The sequence below is a fragment of the Salarias fasciatus genome, chromosome 19 (genome assembly GCF_902148845.1).
Source record: "Salarias fasciatus chromosome 19, fSalaFa1.1, whole genome shotgun sequence".
NCBI classification, from domain to species: domain Eukaryota; kingdom Metazoa; phylum Chordata; class Actinopteri; order Blenniiformes; family Blenniidae; genus Salarias; species Salarias fasciatus.
This window is the reverse complement of record NC_043763.1, coordinates 13,403,394-13,427,132: the sequence shown is the minus strand read 5'-3', so window position 1 is coordinate 13,427,132 and position 23,739 is coordinate 13,403,394. Positions and strand designations below refer to the sequence as shown.

Genomic DNA, 23,739 nt, shown 5'->3' with positions numbered 1-23,739 from the left:
GGGATCCGCATTAAAAAAGGATGTACAGGTAGATTTTCTCTATAACGCAAGCGTAGCGTAATGCTTGCCACCTCTTGATCCCCTTGTCCGCCAGGCGTCTGCTCAGTTATTTTTAAACGGTACTATCACAGGCCAGCGCGACACACTCCGTCGTCTACGCCAATCTGCGAAAGAGCCATTTTCAAAGAAATGTATTCTACTAGACAGCATGTTGATTGAAAAATAAATATTGTGTAGCGGGCACGTCACGCCTCATCATCTCACCGTCATCTTTATTATCTCCCAAAACAAGGCTGATACTTAAGTAGAGTTTTATGTAAATATGCGTCCTAAGTGAGGGTCTATTAGGGAATTATTTCTAGATTGATCGTTTTATTAGATTGAGCTCTTTTTCCTTCTGAGAGAATGTAGCGAGTCAAGTGACGCTGAGGTTGGTAACATTTTTGAGAGCACTTTCAGCCCGCTCTGTTCTCTTTCTACAAGGACAGAAGGTCTCCCTCACACCCAGTGTGATGTGATGTGATTTGATGTGAAGTGCGTATGCCACTCTGTGCCTGTGCGCGCGCGCACGCCTGTGTGTGTTTCTATGCGTGAGCGTGGTCGAATGTGAGTGTGTCTTTCCTCTGCGAGTGTGTGTAAAGGTGTTAAAGTGTTGCCTGGCTGGCTTGTGAATCAGAGCAGAGAGTGTTGCCGAGGCCTTCTACCAAACCTTTTATTCCCCTTAATTTTACTTTGATAGCCAATCTGGACTTTCTTCATGTGGACGTGAACGCGTGTTTGTGTGTGAGTGTGTGTGTGTGTAGTCGGAGCGTGACTTACCTGGAGGTCTGACATACACCTTCAGCTTTAGACATGCCCGCCCCACATGGTTTGGGTGAGGAGACGCTGGAAAAAAGAAAGCGAGAGAGAGATTGAAAAAGGAGAATAGTTTAGAGATAAAAATAGATTGCTCTGCTGATTGCACTCGTACTGCAACCGAGTACATTTAATAAAAATAATTTCATGTTTTTTTCATTTCTGCTTTCAGTTATGATGTTTACTGTCAGGTGAGTGTTTGGACTCGCAGTCAGAAACATGGAATTTCAACCACGGCAAAAACTATTGAGAGCTTCTTTCTCATTTTCATAAGACGAATTACAACCTCGTCTTACATTATATGTAATATATAACAGATTTGACTCAGAACATTTGATTAAAACAAAGCAACAAGCGACATAACATATCAAAATCTAAAACAGCTGTGACAGGTCCAGACATTTAGCCCACTGGGTTTACATGATCGAATAATGTAGACAGTAACTCAAGGCAACATATAATAAAAACAGTGATAAAAAAAATAATTCTAAAGACATTCTCTGTGTCTAAAACATAATTTGGGAGAAAATCTAAAACTGTCCAGAAACTGATGTAATTGTTACCTTCAGATCACATCTATTGTTCATATGGATGCATGTACTAAACTAAACCTGAAGTTTCCAATAAGTGTATTGATATAATGGCTACCAGCTGCTGGGATCCTCAAAGTAGTGAATAAAAAAACTCTACTTTTGCTCATCATATGTTAGTTTTAATAAGTTTTAATTTAATATGTAATTTATAACATATAATTTAAATTACAGAATGAATTTGGTGCTAAAAATGTTTGTTCCAATAAAATAATCAGTAGTTTTACTATTCCTTTTATCATGATTTCGTTCCTCAAAATTTAAAAAGTCATTCTCTGACTTCTCCTTTTCAGTTTCACCTATAGCTCACATCCTTCTTGACGCTTTTCTCTGGGGAAGGGACTATAAATTGGAACTAGATATACAGGAAGACTTCTTCCTTGCTTTGCTTTCATGAGTAAACATGTCAAGGATTTCTATAAATTGGTTTTATTATATTCATCAATGCAGCCTATTACTTTTTAATGGCGTTTAGCGCTTGAAGCGGTTGGAGAATTTCTCATGTGTCCTTTCAAGTTCTCCTAAACCGATGCTCCCGTGCGTGTGAAGTGTCACAAACATAACAAGTACTTCAGGCAATGTAAACAAATTTGTGAGGGATCAGGCTGCACACTGGGACTCAGTCACACTTCCATTCATGTACCCAAGGGTAATAACTGGCTCTCAAATCGACCTGACCTAAATGTCTCAGGAATGGAGAATGAAATCCATGCAAATTCCCCCACATACGCAGGTCCATCTTGTAGTGAGGTGACAGTGCAAACCACTGATCCACTGTGCTGCCGGGGCTCAATGCCGCCCAAAAAATGAGAAAAATGTTAAAAAGCAACTGTGATTCAAACTTCAAAGTGGAGTAAATGAAATTGAAGCTGGGTTTTTAGTCCCACCTCACTCTGATGTGAAATAGAGCTGGAGACCTTATAGAAGGTGGCGACCAAGCCTCTGACCGCTCACGCACGCTGGCGTGCGCACACACATGCACACAATACGGACGTGTAAGCGAATGTGCGCACTAAAAGACGGTCACGGAAAAGTGCGCGGAGACCTATTGGCCTTTTCCCTTGAGGAAGTCCGCAGAGCCAGAGTCCATAGTGACCCCAGTGAGAACCGTCATCAAGATCCACAGTGCACAGGAAATAAACCTGACCCTTCCTCTGCCCTCTCCTCCCTCCTTCTCTGCCCATAACTCCTCCCTTCATCCTATTCTCTGCCCTTCACCTCCTTTACCCTTTAATGCCTATTACCAATAGCTCACTTGCTTTGCTTCAGTTTTCTTTGAGTCGTCTGCCTACACTAGCGTTTTTTTTGGTCTTCTCTGAAGGTTTTTGCCTGGTTATTGTTGTGGTTTTCTCTTCTTGCATGTCTTTGTTTTAGCTTTTGCACATCTTCACTAAGTCATGACACATGATGGAAGACAAAGACCAGAGAAAGATTTTTCTCTTTTTGCTTCCTCGTAAATACTGACAATTTACACTTCTGTCATTTTTTTAAAGTGTTATCCACTCTCCCAGCGCCGATTTCTCAGCACATCCACGACCGTGTGTCTCCTGAAAACCCATTGAAAATCACTCAACCTCATCAGATGGCAGCTGGGAGAAGTGAGGGGTGGAGTGGACCTGTCAACGCGTCAACCACATGACAAATACACACAAAAACATGCACACAGGGCACACACTCACACAGGTCTGGCCATAAATCACCACCAAAGATCAGTATGTTTCATGTGTGCGGAGGAGATCACACACACACGCACACACACACACACACACACACACACACACACACACACACACACACACACACACACACACACACACACACACACTCAGCACGTTGTTGTTCCACATCAATACTGACCTGTGTGACTGAACGTGTGTGTGCATGTGCGAGACAGTGAAGACCAAAAATGTGTGTGTGTGTGTGTGTGTGTGTGTGTGTGTGTGTGTGTGTGTGTGTGTGTGTGTGTGTGTGTAGATGTCAGTCAAGATGATGGACATGGCCTTTCACGGACTCACAATCGCTTGACAACTGACCCCCTCAGTCATCCCCAACCTCCCCCCCTAAAACACATACACACCCATACAGAAACACACTCACAAACACTCCAGTCATGTGGAATACACCCCTTAGGGGTCCCAGGAACACAATACCATAGTCAGCAACTATACAACGGTGGAGAGGCCCTAACCATTCTTACATGAGGATGAAAACAAAAAGACTGTGTGTGTGTGTGTGGACTGGGAAAAGTGCAGTAGGACATCGGGTGGCTGTTATCTTCGCCTCCTTAGCTCTCTGACACTCGCCTGCTGAGTCTTTGTGAAAATGGAGACAAGTAAAATTGGCAAATAGTTGCAGATAAGTACTAACACAGTAATACTTGGTGGATTACAAAATACCACTCAGTAGTTTAATATTGTTATACACTTAAATTAGCAATGATTTGTACAAAAAGAAAACACTGAATGCAGAAACATTTAAAATGTTATTCTTGTCTGTCACTATTTTTATGTGTTTTTATTATCTATTTATTTTTTTGCTTTGCTGATGACACGATGCACTCTCTTAAAGGGATACTTCAACATTTTTGGCAAATTGGCCCATGTAGCGCAATTCCTTAGTCATTTCGAACAGCATGCTTACTTTTTTTTGTGAGAGCGAGCTGTTGTTTATTCAGAGGTGAGTCGGGGAAGGTTTTCGGGAGGGACACAATGGAAGTGGATGGTATTTTTGGTTCCCCTCGTCAAACTCATCAAATACAAAATCCAACAACCTCAAAACACTTCGGTGGACACGTTATAATCCGCACATTCACTACGCTGTGGAACACCAACAAATAATATTGTAGCGTTACGACACTGAAGCAAATACTGGGAACTACTTCTTCTTTTGAAATCACTATGCCCAGACGCCATGTTTAGTAAGTAGTTCCGTCTTGGCAATCTTCGCATAAACAGCTCAATCTGGTAATTTTGCATTAATATTTCACAGCGTAGTGAATGTGCGGATTATAACGTGTCCACCAAAGTGTTTTGGGGTTGTTGGATTTTGTATTTGATGAGTTTGACGAGGGGGAACAAAAATACCATCCACTTCCATTGTGTCCTTCCCCAAAACCTTCCCCGACTCACCTCTGGATAAACAACAGCTCGCCCTCACAAAAAAAGTAAGTATGCTGTTCGAAATGACTAAGAAATTGCGCTAAATGGGACAATTTGCCAAAATGTTGAAGTATCCCTTTAACGATAAGGCAATAGCACCGTGGAATGAGAATCACTGTCCAAGGGCAAAAAAAGAAAAAAGAAAAAAACTCAACAGAGAAATCAGACGTTCTCACATGCTGGCCTAAAACTGCTGAAACTGAGGGCACGGGACCTCCATCCCATTCCCAGTCATGGTGAGAATGCATCATCTCCTGCTAAAAAGGTTAAGGTCAGTTTTCAGCCCACTGTGCAGCGCTAATGCACAGAGACATGAGGCAACCGTGTCAGGCAGCAGACCGGCGGAAATGCCACTTGGTAAAAATCTAAACTTCATCACAATCTAAGGTTTAGTGTGACTTTCACAGAGCATCGCGGTGGTAAAGTCAGTGAATGACACACTGACACAAGTGATTATCATGTGTTTGCAGATGGATGACTTTTGTAAAGTAATTTCCGTAGCGCTACTGGCAAAATGTGACTTTTTATAGGTCAAATTTATAACAGGAATATATTCATGTATTGCTGAGTTTGCACACGTCAACTGGTCACTGCATGGTCACTTGAGATTGCCTTCAGCAAAAAAGTACATCCTTAAATTTCCTATTCGAACGCCCTAAACAACTAAAACTTGCAGTTTTGCTGACTTTTGACCTATTTTGATAGCGTGAAAGATAACTGTCTTCTTTATCACACTGTGTCAGACTTTTTTTTCTTTTCTTTTTCCTGAAGTGTAGCAGCTCCTACAGCTTTCAATGAAAGAGCGAGAGTCTTATTTCAGGTGCAAGAAAGTTTGGACACTGACAGCGAAGCTTTTGAAAGTCAATTTAATGTGCTTTTCTGTGATTACCAACTGATCTGGTGCTAAACTGCCCGGATGCGGTAAATCTGTCCCACCCATCTGGCGCACTGAGCAGCTGAAAACAATGTTTAAGAGTAATTTGAAGCCACTATTTGTCCTAAGCCTGGTGGAGGAATTACAGCTTTTTAACTTTCTCCAGGAAAACAGTCTCAGGGGGGGCAAGGCCCATCTGTGATACTAATACATCACTTGTTGAAGTGAGGAGAAACATCAATAAAGCTAATATAAAAATGATTACAAACTACGCCTGGCGACATTTTTCCCACTTTGCTGAGCACACCACTTATGATCTCGACAGAAGCGGAGGCATACAGCAAGAAATGAAGAGAGTGAGTGAGTGAGAGACGGAGGTGTTTTTATGCGCGCCTGTGGGCGCGCAAGCGACATGTTGGGCTGTGTTTGGGAATGGTCTCTATCAAGTTCTGTTGATTGCATATTTACATCTTGTTTGCAAATGCATATTGAGCAGGAAGCATAGTTAACTAGCAAATACAGACGCACGCACAGACAATTGCATGCACACAACAAACAGACGAAGAGTCTCTCTCTGAGCACAAAATCTCCCGTCACGCGAATGCACACTTTGCTTAGCTGATAACCTACAGATGTAGTAGTACTCGTGTCCGGGCCTGAACTCGAAGCCCAGGGAGAAGGGGGTGAAGAGCTGGAACTTCTCTGAGAAGCGCAGGGGTCCGTCAGGACCGCTGGGACGGTTGCACTCCCAGCGCTTGAAGCCACGCATCCTGTGCTGGCAGGAGGTGTAGCCCTCATGGTTAACCATGAACAAGATGTAGCGCTCCATGCGCCCGTGGGACGGCGGACCCTCGTAGTACGGACAGTAGATGTCTAGATAGTCATTAATGTTCACTGCCACTCTGTACTCTCCATGCCAGAACCTGCAAGACACAAAGAAAGCAATGGATTAAAAAGTTGCCGCGCATAAAAGCACTCGCAGATCGGGTTGAGAATATGCATAGAATCAGTGAGCAAAAGTCTATGGAGAATATTTTACTGAAATAAAATTAAATTGTGTGATGCATTTATTGAGGAAGCCCACATATTCCCTCAAAACTATGAATATTTACCGAGAGTGGATTTCTGTGTGATTGCACAGCATGAAGGTGAGTATGGTGAGTGTCCACTTAGTGTAGTCAGGTGTAACGTAACAGTCTGAAATTGTTCAATTTGTGTTCGTTGCACATCTCCAGAGGCAGATCAGAGGTCACAGCAGCAACCCTGAGATCTTCCATATTGCTCAAGGACAAGTTCAACAATTGCTTTCTGAATGACGGTCTTTAAGTCACCTGAATCACTGCAGCACGCAGCAAACACATCCTGGAGGGGATCTTTTTTTTTTTTCTAATTAAAAAAAATAAAATAATAAAAGCCAGGAGGAAAAAAAAAATCAATGATAATCCCTCTGGTTCCAGCAGAAGTTTGCATAGGAATCAACCCCATTTTAATAAAACTTGGTGCGCCACGCTTCATGGGAATTAGTAACATGTTGGAAAAATTGGCTTCTTTTTCCAGCCCCAGAGTGCTTGAATGAGCCGACTGGTATGATACCCGAGAGAAGTGGGTCATGTGATGGTAGAAAGCACACATTATTATCCCAACCCCTCCAGCACTCGCGGCTGCGGTGGACGTCCACTTAGTTCAGTACACACTCGGATCACTGGGGTTGGCACGGTGAATAGAAGTAGGTCATAGGTTAGTGAGGAAGACATGTTGGTATATGCACACATTGTGGAGTCGCTAGAATGTGCCAATTTCTGCTGCTATAAGCTCCCCTCTGGCACGCGGTCAGAAAGCTCGCGCTATAAAATACAGGTAACGTGCAAAAACACATGAGGTGGCTTTTGAACTTGGTATCATCTCCCTTTTGAAGAACTTCTGCTTCTCAGCTATAACAAATGAAAAACATGTGTTTGCATGATTTCTTAATAGTATAAGATGTTTATACTTTGGCTCCAGCTTTGCTTGCATGGAAACTGAACTTCTGTTTACAATCAGAAAGTCACTGGAGTGGAGGAGTCTCTCTTGAGGGATACGAGTAATGATATTCTATATTTTTGTTATTACCAACAAATGTCATTAAAAGAGCAAAACTAACAGAATGCAGAATTTCTCCTTCCAATTTTAAACTCATCATCTTGTCTTAATGTTTTTTTTTTGTCTTCAAAAGACATGTATTTTTTTGTGTTTTTTAAAGAAACAGGTCCTCATAGAAATACTTTTATGTGGGGGGGGGGGGGGGGGGGGGGGGGGGAGACAGCATAATTACCTAAAATAGTTTAATTCAGTGTACATTAAATTTGCATTTTCTCTGGCCTATTTTCAGCAGCGGATTACTACCCTCCATTCTACCGAGTGTTTATGTCAGCAGGATGTGTATGTGGGATTTACTCAAACTGCATTATGTGCATGTTTTCAATAACCGAGCTCCGTGGCGCAGAGCAATAAGCCCCATCAGGTGATGGATACACAAATAAAATTCATAACCCGGGAAAAGATACACAATCGCTAAACGCTTTTTCAATATAGCAAGCTGCTTTAATAAGCCAAAGAAAGTGATGTTTAATCTCTAACAGTCTTCAATGGAGGATTTAGTTGTAATGTAGCTGTGTGTGGTTGTGGTTACAGTCTAGTTGGATGGCACCGTGCAGAGTTTGCATGTTCTCCCTGTATATAGATTTTCCTTCTGGGTTCCTTCCTGTTGAATGGTGGCTCTAATTTGCTCTCCTGTCCAGAGTGTACTCTGAGCCGTCTGGGATCGGCCGCCTCCCCTAACGACCCTGAAATGGATGGAGCGGTACGGTGGATGGATCTAGATCTCCGCGCCGCATGAAATCTCTCCGCGGACGCGTTCGTGACTCGGCGTGTCGAGCAGGACACTTCCTCCGTTGCTTGTTAGTGTCATCAGCGCTCTCTACGGCCACGATCAATTTAATTTCAAATGTACCACATCAGATACATCTGAAATTCAGCTGCTGCGCAAAATCAAATCTTGTCTCCCTCGTAGCTCGGTAAATTTGAGATGCAGGAAAAATATCTCCAATCAGACGAGCATAAACAAAGCCAGTTGTCGGGCAATCTCATTGTCTCAGATGGCACGCACATGAGCAGATTGAGCTTTTTAAACAAATTCATCATTTTCCTCCCTCACCTTGGCAGTAATTGATTGCCTGGAATGAAGACATTTTGGTCTAAGCACTTGTGGTTAGAGGGATATTTAGCTTTGGGACAAATTATCCCTATACCGGCAGTCCTATCTCTCTCCCAGAGGGCAAATCAGGAAGTGAGTTAGATGTGAAATGAGCGTCTTCATGCTTCGGTGCCCTATCAGAGCGCGTTTCGCAGCTTCTAAAGGGATCCTTGAACAGATCATTTAGAGGCATTGATCCACTGGGGAGCTCCTCTCGGCTCTCTCTGCTCCCAATCAACTCTGATTAACAACTAAAGGGGAAAAGCAGAGAGAGAAACAGAGGGGAAGATGCACAGAATAAGAATAAAAGGGCAGAAAGAGAGGAACGGGGAGGGTGGGGGGGCGACAAAGAGAGTAAAGGTTGGGGAAGAATGGAAATGTGTGTGGAAGGAGGACAATTGAAAGGAAAAGACAAAAGAGAGGAGGGCATGCAAATGGATAATGAGACTGCATGGAGAGACAGTAGAAAAAAAAACGAGGAGAAGTGGAGGTAAAGGCCAAATGGAGGAAGAGCAGATGGAGGAGGAGTTTTTCTGTCTTTTATTTCAATTTGTATAAGTGTGGTTTTCCATCTGAGACAAATGTGCTTTGCCTCACTACCATTTGGGGATATTGGGTATACAATTACGTGTATGTGTGTGTTTGTGTGTGTCTGTGCGTGTGGGTGTGAGTGGGTAAATGGTCGTGTGGTAATGTGGGCCTAGATGAGTGAGGATGCTCAATCCAAGGAAAGGCTAATGGGTCTGGATACATTAGGTAGTGTTAAGCTACTCAGCGCCCTGCCCTGTTCTTGTAACGCCGTCTGCATATCTAATACGCCGAGCCGAGAAGGGAACTGTGTGCACAGGTGCGCGCGCGTGGGGCGCACAGGTGTGTGCCGCCACTCCGCCAGCCACTAAACAGCATACATTGGTGTGTAGATGAGTTTGTGTGTCCCCGCGTCTTCTACTTTCAGGTTGTGTCATTTGGAATTAAACACACACACTGCACTGGCTGAAAAGACATGGGAATGCACTCACACTTACGACATGTCTCTTTCTGAAAGAGCGCGGTGTTGTGCGTGCGTGAATGTGCGTTGAGGCAGTCTCTCTCTCTCTCTCTCTCTCTCTCTCTCTCTCTCTCTCTCTCTCTCTCTCTCTCTCTTTTTTTTAGTGAACTGTGGAAAAAAAAAGTACAAATGTTTATTTCCAAAATAACTTCTTTAAAAAAATGTTTCTCTTGCAGAGTTGTGGTACAGTGATCATACAGGGTGTTCTTTAAACTGACATATGTTTGTCCTGCACTTGACTGTTTGCACTTATATTAATTTTTCACTTTAAACATTTATTTGAAATATGCTGTGCATATGAAACTACATCCCTCATCTCAGGTATATGGATAGCTTAACAAATACATTTATGAATAGTTGTGCAAAAAAGCATGAAAACGTAAGAAATAAATGGATAAAACTAAGATGAAGTTGAAGGTATCTTAGTGTGGAGTTGGTGTAACTGAAGGTATTCAGAGAAAAAGTCACATACCGTATTCTTGTTGTGTAGCAACTGTGCTAATCATTACACAAAGCCGTCCCTTCACCCAAACCTATTCCATCATAATAATTCAACAAATGCTCCGGTGATTTAAAGATTACCGCTGCAGGGACTTTAAAGCAGCGTGCCACACTATGCAATGAAAAGGTATAAAGTTCCCAGAATCCTTTTATTCATCCTGTGTAAACTCTGCCATAAAAAGCAGCACCCATACTTTTTTATTTTCTAGGTGATTAAACTTGATTATCTTTCATTTCCAGCCAAAGATATCAAGTGTTTCGCTCGTATTGACAGTCAATATAATTCTCACAGGGACAACTATCAAAAGGAGGAAATCTCGATAATTAGATTCTTTTGAAATTCAATAGTGACATCAGGAAAAAAAAAACACTCTGCAATATTCCAATGAGGAAGACGGCGGGTGAAGTGCAAAGCAGCTTGTTACAGCATCTCTTCAGAGTCTTGTTTTGCTGCTTGAAGCCACTTCTTTTTAACACAGTCTGTTTAAACCTGTGAAAAGCGATCCGGAGCTTTGTTTTGTTCTCAATCCCCCTGATGTCTCACAGATTCTCCCACCTCGCTCACAGCAAATGAATTGTTCAGCGGGGTCAGCCAGATGTAGTTGAAGGACTTGGCTTTTGGCCGCCGCCTCACATTTCGGTTGCGAAAGCCTCATTCGGAGGCTTGGACGTTTATCAGGGAGAGAGAGTTTGTGAAGAAATGTTTCACGGCTTTGCGTGCGCGCGTCGGGACAAAGAGAAAAATAGAAATTGAAGAGTTTAAAAGTTGAAGTGACAGATTAAGAGAGGGGAAAGGGACAGGAGCGTATTTGCTTGTCTTGCATGTGTCACTTTGTGCCTGAAAGCTCTCGCACACTAATGAATGTGTGTGTAAGTCTGTGTGTAGTGGCCACTCTTTAGTATTCTGGTTCCTGTGAGTCATCAACATCATCTCCCGGCGTGGCTGTGATCAAAGCCCGTGGTTGGAGAAGCCTCGGTGCTTACCATACCTGCCCGCGTCCTAAACAGCAGGCCGGCTCAGCCGACCAACATCAAAGGAGGCTTCACTCTCTCCCCCATTCAGTCATTCTCTTTCTCCCCGTCTCACTACATCTCTCCACCATCCATCCACAACTTTCATTTCCTGCCGCTTCACTCTCTTGTGCCACTAATGTGGTTGTGGCCTGAAAACTGCTACTGTTACGCCGCCGCCGCCGCCGCCGCGGGTGCCGGATGTCAGACCACCAACATGCTTTCCAGTTGCCACTAAGATTTTGGTGAAAACATGACTTCAAAGAAAAAAGGGGGGTTGTCTGTATCAGAGAGCATGTTGGGCCATTATAAAATGTAAAGTCTTCACGACAGAAAAAACGCAAATTGAAAGTTTTGCCTGCAATGCGCATCAAAACTCAATGAGAAGGACATCAGGTCGATGACTCCAAACGACAGATAAGAAGGTTCTGTCACTTGAAGGCAAAAATCCTTTTTGGGTTTCTACCAAAATGACGGAGTCCTTGGAACGATGGTAAATGGAATGAATTTATGCGTCATGTTATCCCTGCTTCAACCAGTAGCAAAAACACACAAAAACACACACAAATGGTAACATCTGTTATGAAAGCCGCTCAGCCTAAATCAAGAGCAATTGAGGGTTCAGTGTCTTGCCCAGAGGCACTTCGACATATGGGCAAGGCGACATGGGGGATCTCACCACCAACCGAGCCTCAGGCAACCAACGACAGTGGCATAGAAATTCACTTGGTTTCCACACTTTCCGGTGCCAGCAGACACTAGTTTTTTTCTTCTCCTTACATTTACCATGTTGTGATTGTATGAGTTAGTAATAAGAACTTTCCCTCAGCTGAAAGGCAGTCCTACACTCAGCTCATAAAATCCCACTTATGGCTTTTGTAAAACTAATTACATCATTATGGGTTATAATTGGCATGAAATATTAAAAGGTACCTCGTCTGGATTTGGCCACTAGTAGCAATATGAAGCTTCCTATTAATGCCTCTTCTGTTTGAATAGTGCACAATGACAACAAAGCAACTGGTAATGAAATGTGGACAGTTTCTACTGAAATCCAAAAGGTTTACTTTTCTTTTTTCTTCTGTTGTATTTTTCTCTGTCTTCGGAATTCCAGGCTTTTTTTTGGTGTGTGGGAGCAAAAGTAATAAAAGGATGGATTCTCCTGGGTAACTTTGAGCCAGTTTCAAGAACCACAGCGTCAGTTTTCAAGATGGCGAAACACACTGTGACACGTTAAAGGCGTTAAAATGTTGCTCTGCTGCAGCGCCGCCTGTATATATAAATAGTTCTGTTTATGTGAATGAAATGCGGCATAATGTTTCATTTTCTGCTCACAGTTTTACTAGTTTGATGTGCAGTGCTGTGGTTTTTTTTGACCCTATATTAAATTGGGAGATTGAACAAAGGAGCCAACTGAAAATGAGCATTGGATAATCAAGAGAGAAAGACAATCTGTTGTTTATTCTAGACATCAATGCACGTTTCATAGTCCAGACAGACAGGCGCACGAATCAGATGTGAACTGATCCTCAATTTTTAAAAAATTCAGTTGATTTTCACATTAGAAGGCGGAAGATTGATGGAAAGAGTCGTGAAAATTCCACTTTTGTTGCCAGTTCCTATCTGAGCGGCAGAGTGAGCAATATTTTCTGCCAGCACAGACTTTATCATCATTTTCCTATTGACAGTAATGAACATCCGGAGAGCTCCCCACCAGACGCTAACACAAAGAGGCTGCAACGGTATCACTGCCCGGCCGCCGCAAGTCCCAGGCACTCGGTGGCCAAATGAAAATGCGCAGACTTTTCAGCGTAAAGTTCCATTTCCAACACATGCACCATTTCACCTCATTTGGAGTGTTGGCAAGGCGAAGCAGCCGGGCTGTTTCACTGTTTCAGGACGTGTGTTCTCAGTAAGTAGGCTCACTTATGTTGCCGCCTCAGTCTGCTGCGCCACAGTATCAGTCATTCTCAATGTCTCTCCAATTAACTTCGCATTACTCTCTGCTTCTATCTTTCCATCTTCATCTGCTCCTGTCCTCACTTTGTCTTTTGCTCCTTTATTTGCTTTTGTCTCCTCCAGTCCTCATCCAACTTCATTTACCCTCCATGCCCAATTTTTTTTTTTTTTTTTTTTTTTCCCATCACTCTCTGCTCAGGAACAGAGGAGAATCTTTTGGCGTTTTCACCATCTCTTTTTCACGACTCTCATTTCCACCTCTGTTTTTCTCTTCTCATCTCTAACTTTCTTCCCCCATTAATGTTATTTTTTTTCCTCCCCCTACTGTAGCTTCTTTGGTTTTGAATGATTAAAATGAGTCTCACACACACACACTAACACACACATATTTCCCTTCACTAAGACACCTTAGCTTTCCTCTCAGCATGTGGTGTTCCCTTCTCATGCTGCCGTCTTTGCCCGCATCTCCCGCTGCCTTGCTGCTGATGCTTAGGTACATGTGGAAAAGTAAATATATTCCCTCCTTCTACACAAACACACCGACACATACATATATATACACACATCTACACAAATACACCAGCAGCACCAGTGAGACATAATAACACATATGACACATTCTGACAGACTACATTAACACGAGCAGCATAATGTAGGGCCAAATTAACGCACGGGAAAATATTGCGAGTCCTAAGCGCAGATGCACATGTTTAATTATGTTAATCAGCCACTGATCCTCATTTGCGTGTCGACACATCCAAAGAACAAGAAATGGGAACACACCGCATGCATACGCATCGTACTGTACCCACACTGCACCAGAATAAGAAAAAAAAAAGAAAAAATGCAGAAAACCAGCAATCAACAAACGCTGTCAGGCTCAAGTTGTGTTGTTTTGACAAGTTCCACATCTGTCACTCTGAATAATGTCGCCCATAGATCTCTGCGGTGACATTCAGCACATCTGAAAGGTTATTATGTATTTCTTCAAGACGGGCAACACGGGCCCCCCGCAGATTATGCACCGCCTGTGCCAATCTCTGGCAAGTTCACATATGTTCACACACACACACACACACACACACTGAATTACCATGACAAACCTCTTTGAAAAATATACGGCCCCTCTGAAATAATAATTCTCACCTTGGCGGTGTGGAAGCTAATATACGGGCACCAAAGTGGATGCAGAATAGACCAGGAGCCAGACAGACGCAGCCACTGACGGATGGACAAGCAAGACGAGCGAGTCAGACGGACGAGCCGAGGGCCCGGGCACACGCCGCGCTTCTGACAAGCCGACAGACAGCGTGCATGATATGCCTATATCAGTCTCCTTGTTTTCTGAGGGGCATTCGCCGCGATGCAGCGGCGGCTTTGGCACCGTCGACAGCATAAACAGCAGCGGGGTTGTATTGGTATCGACAGGCCTGGCTCCGAGCGACGTCCAAGTGAAGGAGCCGGTGGCTGGTGTCCAAGCACACCAATAGAAAACTCTCAATAAGATTGTGGTGAGGGGGCAGCAGAAATGTCACGTATCCAGCGAGTCAATGTTTAAAGAAGGGAGCAGAGCCGCCTGATTTATTTTTCATCCCACCAATGCTCCAGAGTTCCACAGATTTTTATGATGCAGTTTTAATCACTTTTTTTTTTTTCAAGATTAGGAGACATTTTTAGCTGCCAATCAACAGGATGAGTAATATTCAAAGCAAATTCTGCTTCTCGAAATGCCCCGGCTTTTAGAGAGGACAACAACTTTGCTCCTGCAGAGCAAATTTAAACATCTACACTCTTCAGCCATAAAGACTTCATGTACATGTGTTAAATAATGTGCAAGATGATAAGGTTTCTTAAAACCGGGCTTGTGTTTAAATGAAATGCCTCATAATGGGCAAAAATTCGTGTGGAAGAACGTGAGATCATGCATCTGACTTTATATATGCAGGCCCGCAGGCATGCAGACACTCATGCAGGAGTGCATGTACTCCGAACTTTGTGGGTTAAACACTGTTCAACATTTATGATGCTTTCACCTCCAAGTCAGAGATAAAAACAAATCTATTCAATTTATTATTAATATTGTTGTTTCATGCAGTGTTAAACGTCCATAATCGACCTTTTCCGGGACACGATATGTGTTATACCTCCAGAGCAGTACACTAATCATTTCAAAAACTTTTTCCACTTTGACAGATCACCAGGAAGAGCGATTGACAAAATGTCATCACATATATTTAAATGCCAGCAAAGGGACTATCTGGATTGATGACCCACTGACTTAGTGGCTCATTAACTGACCAGCAGCATAAGTGTGTGAAAACATCATCGTACCGACTGATGACTAATCTTACACTTTGAGAAATCGGCCAAACGTCACGCTGGCTGATGTATTAACTGTCTGTCATGCTTTGGCATCGCCCCTCTGGCTTAAGGATCTTCATCTAATATGGACGGGTTGATCCAGATTGACGAGGTGAACTAATCCATGTAGTTTGGGTCAAAGCGTTTGAGCCTCGGCGGGTTGCGAGTCGCAGAGGGCAGAGGGAGCGAACGGGGAAAGCTGGTGTATAGATTGCTCTGCAGCATCTCTAATGAGTAATTAAACACTTGAATGGAGTCCAATTAAGATACACACGGTGTTTGCAGGCACACACACACACACACAGGCGCACACACACACACATCTACATTTTGACACATGAGTAAACATATGCATGGAAACAAACCAAAGACATATAAAGCGTTTGCCAGCTAATAGCCACACATGCAAATGAAAAACAAAGAAGAGAAACACACACGTATACAGTAGATGATCGCACACACAGACTGAAGCCGCGCCACATTAAACGGCACCATATGTTCTGAATGCTGTATGCTGTGAAGGTCAGTGCTGCCCGGTAGCAAAGCATCTCTCGCTCCCCCTCTCTCTCTTTCTGCGGACTCTGTTTTTTCATCTTTATCTTTTTCTCTTTCCCTGTTAAAGTCTCACTTGCTTAACCTCTGTCCGGCTCGCTCTGTGTCAGTCCCTCCCGTCTGTCACTCGAGCCAATTCCAAGGTGCAAAGTCCCCCGAAAAAAAATAAAATAACTGATTCTGAAGTGAGACTGTCCTCACCAGTTGTTTTTCTCGTGCAGGAATCTAAAATGACCCATCGTCACGTCAGCTGGACAGAATAACTCCTTCTCTGGTGAATTGTGACTGTCAGGAGCTGAAGCCTGGAAAATAGTTTGAATTATTTCTAAGCCACATAAAAAAAAAAAAAAGAAAGAAAAAATTTGTATTGACATTTGGAGTGGCTGCGTTTGGACGGCTGTCATTGTTCAGGTACCACAGAGCGCCGAGGACGGCGGCGTCCTGTTCGTGCAGAGAAAAGGTAGTGCTGCATTAATAACCGGGATGAGGACTCAGGGAGTTGTTTGGGGGAAGTCCATCTCCCTGTTTACAGCTTTTCATAACATTCACAAACAAGCAGCACAGCAGCTCCTGCAAGGCTGGACATCACACACACCAGCTGAGAGGGGGACGGAATGAAAATCAGGGGGTTCAATTTATTTTCTACACTTTTGCACGTTTATTGAAAAGCTGTGTTCGCTGGTCGTTTTCCAAACTCAATGTTGGTGGTTTGTTCCCCCGTCTTGAATAGACAGTGAACCCCGAACAGATGCCAGTGGAGGCCGGACACCTCGTGCGGCGGCCATTAAAGAGCTCTGAAGTGGTGAAAATGAACTTGGTCTAGTTATTTTAGTCTGTTTCACTGAAATAAAGAGTGTGAGCGTTGTAACTGGTCTCTGAGTCAACGGGAAAATATGCTAGAAGCAGTTTGCTGCTGAGTGAGTACATTTCTTAATTTTCACCGCAGCAGCTGCCATGGAGAGTTAACCCCAAACCGACTTCGGGGACTGATTCAAACCTCCCAGTTTGACTCGGTTCAGAAGCATTCTTTCCACTGGGAAGTGGGACTTTTCCACCTCCCACCCGCTTGCCGAACCCTCATTGTGTGAAGAACAATTAAAGTTTTAGACGTACGTACTTCTCTCCACATCTGAGCGACTCCTGAGTGAAGGGGGGTTTACAAGTCGAGTTGTAAGTTTTCGGAAAGTACAGATGCATCTCCAGCATCAGAAATGCGCCAAAGCATTTGTAAAAAGTACTTCAAAGCCTTCCTGTGTCTTTGTAACGCAGCAAAAAACCTCTGAAAGAGAAGGTTAAGTGGATGACTGAGTCTACAAAGTCTCCCACTACTTTCTATCAATATGCAGTTACTGTAGAGGTTAAAACTCAGCTGTGGGTTAACAATAGAAGAAGGTGAAGACACCTCATGCATTTTGATTCCTGCAGTTCTGAATGACTATTTTCTCATATCTCGCTTTTTTTTAAGAAGGTAAGCAGTGAAATTCAGGGACTTCTCAACAATTTTGCATTATTTATGCGATATTTCATTTGTAACCTAAATTGCTGTAAATCAAACACGGGGAAGCCGCTTCTTTTTTTTCTTCTTTTTTTTTCTACAAATCAAAAAGAAAATGCAGCTCTCTCTGTCTTTCTGTATTCCTGTCTCCCACTCACCACATCTTGGAGTAATCCCACTGCGCCCAAACCCTCTTTTCTCATCTTCTTCCCTGCCACTGATCTCCCAAAAAATTCCACCCCCCACAGCCCCCATCTGTCTTCTCTTCTACCTCTCTCTCTCTCTCTCCCTCTCTCTCTCTCCTCTACAAATGTTAAACCTCTAACCACTCTCTAAACCGAAAAGTGATTCTTGGGGGCCTTTACCCCATTTTAGTGAGATAATGAACACTTTTGCATACACTCTTTGTAGAGTCACGTTCAAACGGTTTGCACAGACCCTCGGCAGTGCGTCAGTTTTTTTTTTCTTTTTTTCTGAAGAGTAAAAATACGACAAAGTTACCAATGTTGAAGCACATCGCTGAAGCACTCTCCTATTATTTGCTATTGTTGTCATTTTCAAGTCTGGCTGAGGATCAACCGTGCGATGTGCTCCGAGAAATAAACAGTCTTCACCATCTTCTAAAAAAAGGTAAATTCCCCAAACTGTAAAAAACAAAAAACAAACTATCATTGATAAATTGCAGCCTGATGACAGTGTCCTTGTTCTGAAGAAGAGTGTCATTGTTCGGACTGGGGTGAGGAGTACTTTTAGCTTTTTATCAATGAGCAACTGAAATTTTCAAATTTCCTCAAATGATACGTTCACATTTTTGAAGAAGGGTTGTCAAAACATCTATCGTCACTAAACTTTAGAATGAATTATTGTGGGTTAATGAGGAATCACTGCTGTAACCGTGTGGCTTCTTGTCTTGTTTTCTCTCATCTTCTCCATATGGTGAGTCTAATCTTCTCTCTTTCTAAATTTACCGCTCTCTCTCTCTCTCTCGATCGCTACCATTTTCCCTCAGATCATCCTCTTCCACGGAGCTCCTTTACCCAAAATTCCTTTCTCTCCTCATTCATTCTCCATTTCTCTCTCTCTCCCGTTCCATCTGGTGTCTCTCTATGAGCATTAATCAGTGTGTTCAAGCACCATGACCAAAACAACTCCGCAGAGACCGACTGCGTCTCTCTCTTAGTCTCCCTTCCTCAGTTTCCTTCGTTTTTTTATTACACAGTCACAGATCGCCCCAGCACACACACACACGCTCTCTCTCACACACACACACGCAAATCCATAAACATTAGTCAATCTTGGTTATGATTTCAACCTAGCCCAAAGCTACTTTGGCTGGAAGAAGTCTTTCATCCATCTCAAAACTTACTGTTGTGTGCAGAGAGATGATTTTCACTGAGGATGCTGGAGTACGAGAGTCGGGGAGGAGGAGGAGGGGGGGAGCGAGAACCGCGCGAAGAAAAGATGTCCTGCGGTAGTATTTTTCATACAGTTGTTTCGAGTCCATCCATCACGGCCGAGTCAATGCAAATCGCTAACCGAGTTTTGAATTTGCTCTTTCAAATGGACTCTTGATCTCTTTTTGCTGGCAGCAGGCTCAGCTGTGATGAACAGCGCAATTGAATACACTATTAAAATTCACAGTGGGGAACACATCTGGATGCTGTGAACGCAATCCCGAAAACATGGCGGCGCGCTTTCAGCAACAAGTCACAGTTTGTTGATAAGTCCATTGAAATTCTGAATAAAAATTACACTAACATGGATTTGTGTTGTAATGGGAAAACGTCCACACTGATACATGAACTGCTTACACACATATATATCAATCAAAGTTTTTGGGTGAAATACCGGATGTATTTTTATTATTCGCCACATTTTACCGCTTCATCATCATGAGTCACATTCATCCATCCACTTCACTGTTCAGCATCTTTGCCCAAAGACACGCTGACTGGGAGATGGGCGATCGAACTGCCAACTGGAACTGGAAGAGAGCCCGCTCTCCCAGCTGCGCCACGGCCGCCCCTACGGAGCCCTGGAAGTCGTTATCTTATTGGTATCCGTAATGTATCCAGTGCTCTCATTCAGCAAAAGCCAAGAAACGCATTCCAATAAAAACCAGTCCAAACAGCACTGCTCACTTTTATGAGACTTCGAGTCAAGCAGTAGTGACACTTTTCCATTTTTAGGATTTGTGACTTATTTTTTTTTGAGAAGCCGCCCACAGTTATTCCTGTTTAAAATGTCTGCCAGCCAGAGCGATGGGTGCAATTACGCTGCAAACTTCACAAACAAGGCTGGGAAGTTGATGCGAGCCAGTTTCAGATTTTTTGCTTAGTTTGTGGTTTGTGCAGAATTAAGCAATAATCTGGGACAATCCTTTCTCTGTTTCAAAGTTTGTATAATCAACAACGTAAATCATAAATAATGGTGGTAATCGGACTTCAAATGTTTGTCTTTTTGTTCATACAAATCAAGGATCAGCTCACTCCGCTGAAGATTCAACATAAACACACGTTTTTTTATTACCCGTTTCTGATTGTGCCGCAATTCAATGCAACAGATCTGATGCTTAAAAGAATATTTCAAAGTTTCTTCAGTATGAATCCAACATCTCGCCACGTGTTGCTGACTTTCATTTCAGTTGAAAAATGCTGAATTTCCAACCACAACACTTGGTAGGTCAACCATGAATCAGTTAATAAAGACAGGTTTGATAAAAGGATTCATCTTCCTGCACGACCAGCAACACTTGTTTATCCGAACAGTTACTATGCAAAGAGAAAATGGTAAAATAAAAAAATGCTGAAACGCACTGCACATGCACGCTACGGCCGCAGCAGCGAAACTCGAAAGGATCCAGGTGCTGCTTGTGCTGCTCATCCTTTCAGATTTAACGCAGCTTCTCCAATAAGCTGTACATTTAGTGCCCCATCATCTGCATCTCATGCTGAGACACGTTCATTTTCTTACTGAACGAGGAAGAGAGGCAGTTTAAAGGAGCTTCGGTGTTTGCAGTGTGCTCGTCGCTGTTTGTATTGGAGGCCAGACATGAAACATACATTGATAGACATTGTATGACGATCATTTTCAAAATTTTTCCATTTAAATGCAAACATTTTTTCTAACAAAAATGAAAAAAAACAACAGCATTTTTACCTGATCGATGAAGTGTAAACAGAACCTAAATTGTGGCATTCTGTACACAGCCTGTATTCTATTCATTGTGAAATATGTTTTTCATTACTTTAATTTGGTATACAGTGAAGAAAAGGACTCTTCTGGTCACACAGCGAGTATGCGCTCAAAAAATATGACCGAAATATAAAATCAGTGCAAGAGTGACTTTGAATTCAGACTTCCCTCACAATTTGGAGAAGTGTTTATTTAAAAAGATTTTATTGTTTACAGATGAGTCTCATGGATATTAGATGTTCTCTCAGATCACATTCTGTTACCACCAGGCTTCTCAAATTTGTTTAATCTGGTGCCAAATACAGCACGAGCACAAGGGGCTGTTAATCAGTCTCCAGGGCACGTGTTCAAAAACTGTTAATAGTGATGTTTTGTCCGCACGTGAACAATAACTGGAAGAATCCTCCACTTCCTTTCCAGTTGCGCTCTCAATAATCAGTCAAATGACCGAGTCTGTCTAAACAGGTTCTCAAATTTTTGACAGACACTGAACCAATCTGGAGACTCTTGCGTCTCCGACAGGCTATTCAGACTTGAAGTATTCTTGTAATTAGGCATGCCGTCACTCGAGAACTCCTTTAAATGATTATTCCGACTCTTAACCGTGGAGGAATAACATTTAAACGTCTTAGCGTTTGGCAAAGGGCTGATACATCTCACGTGTTCACAGGTGAATGATTATCATCGCAGAAATAAGATATCCAAACGCTGGTCTGTGGGCCAGCTGTGGCCCATAATCTAGCAATAATCAGACATATTTCAATTTAATGACATCTGATTGACAATGATGATATTACATCACTTTTTTAAGATAGTGGTACCGACTGGGTGCTTATAAAATACCACTTTTAGCTATAAATCATTAATTATGCAACATTTCACACAGATTTAGATTTTTGGCACACAGTTTATATAAAGCAAATGGAACTTAATGATGTTAATTAGCTTTGTAACTTCAAAAAGTGTGGTAGTGGGAGCCCTATAAAGGGCTGAGGCTGGGCTCAAAGTACACCTTTCATGGCTGAATAAACCTTAAAAGGATCCAAGGGACTAAAGAGAAGTGTTTTCCACCTTGATCAAAACGTCCACAGAAAGGGCTTCTTAGAGTTTAGTCATATTCTGACTAAACCCCACGATTTTAAATAATGAGCTGCTGTTTTACTTCGTTTTTTTTTTTTTTCTTCTTTTTAAAACAGCGATGGCCCCCAAAAGCCCTTTTCAGTAATGAGCTGAGGGGCAAGTGAAGGTTTAAAGCTCTTCTGCAATTCATTCCTGATAAAAAAAAAAAAAATCACAGCAGCACCAAACACATCTAGTCAATTTCTTCTCGTCTGTGCAAAACAAATCCGTGCTGAAATTGAAATTTCACCAGTTTGACTTAATGGACAGTAAAACGTCAGCTGATGTTTTCATCTTGTTTGTTTCATCCGCCAGCGTTGCGCCTCGCTGGGTCGCCGGAGAATCCGAGCTATATGGCAGAGCAAGGGTTAAGGCTTTAAGAGGATGATGTGTGTTCAGACTTCTTTTCATTGTGAAGGGAGAGCAGGAGCTTTTTTTTTCTTTTTTTTTTTTTCCCCCTTTTAAATGGGAACACAGCTTTTCTCCACCGGTGGCCAAACCTTGACCCTCAAACCGATCTAGAAATAGGCATTCGCTAAGGGAGGAAAAGAAAGAAACACGCTCACACACATAAAGCCTCCAGCTTTTCCTTTCACCACGCACACAAACACACGCACGCACGCACACACACTTCCCACCGCCTCAGCTTAGATGTGTACAGTGCACGGACACACACACACTGCACGGTTTTCCACTTTTACACACCGAGAGAAGGTGAGCTCATATTGTCGACTGCTGAGTAAAATAGAATACACACACTTGCATGCACGTACGTACGCACGTGCACGCACACACACACCCCTCTAGACACAGACCCAGACTGTTATTCCAGATGTATCCTTTTCCTCTTTTCTTTTTCCTGACCCAAAGTGTGTCCCAGTAGACTGACTCCTAGAGGTGCAGAGACTTCCAAAAGAAATTGCATTTTAGTGCATGTATGCCTGTGTAACGGAGTGTGTTATCCCCATCGGTTCACTCTTTGTCTGACCTATGTATTTTTTGCCTTATGGTGCAATGTGTTGCAACCGCATGAAGACAAAATTACACTTCGGCGTACCGAACCGCAAAATCAATGAGATTACAGCCTTTTAAAAAATGACAGGTCCGCATTCTCCCTTCGTTTTAGTGCAATGAAGGATATTTATTAAACAATCTCTTAACAAAGAGAACATTTTAATTGGACGTAAATTTAAAAGAAATCCTCCTGATGTAAAATTTCATTGGAAATATCTTTCTAATTCTCATGAATTTGACAAACTAGGAATAGCAGGATAGTTTTGTTCATAGTTTGGATTCTTATAAACAGGCCAGTGATTTCTTGCCTACCTTTAAATATTTCGGCTGCCAAGCTGCAGCCTTCATCAGGATAGTTTTATGAAATTTTGAAATCATGCTGGCCGAGTTAGATCTTCTGGAAGTCCAGTTTTGGCTTCCAGGCCATATGGATGGATGTAACAAAATGTTAATTTTGTGCCGTAACTTCTAAAAGCTGCTCTTAAGATAAAAAAAAAAAACCAAAACATTGTGACTCTTAGAAACGTTTTGTTGGTACAAAATCAGCACAGTATCCATGCATACCATGAAGTTTAACAAAATAAACTACTCAGAGAAACCAAGCGAGGGTTTTATTGTTTCCTGTTTGCAGTGCTGTCTGTCAGTCTAACTTCTCTCCTGCAGCAACTCGACATTGAGGACTGGGTTAATAATACATTAACAAGTGAAATGCGGCGTGGCGGGATGTTCTCGTACGCCTTCAACTTAAAGACGAGAGCAGAGAGTTAACAAACAC

General features: G+C 42.6%; 1 protein-coding gene across 2 annotated transcripts in view; it reads right to left on the bottom strand.

Moving 5' to 3' along the window:
• LOC115407021 (ephrin-A2-like) overlaps positions 1–23,739 on the bottom strand; it is a 74,563-nt gene that overhangs the window by 3,006 nt on the left and 47,818 nt on the right. For both annotated transcript variants that reach the window (XM_030117337.1, XM_030117338.1), the window contains exons 2-3: positions 6,108–6,400; positions 820–885 (exon numbers count right to left, since the gene is read on the bottom strand). In XM_030117337.1, coding sequence (XP_029973197.1) covers positions 820–885; positions 6,108–6,400 — 359 coding nt within the window. The remainder of the gene's footprint in view (positions 1–819; positions 886–6,107; positions 6,401–23,739) is intronic.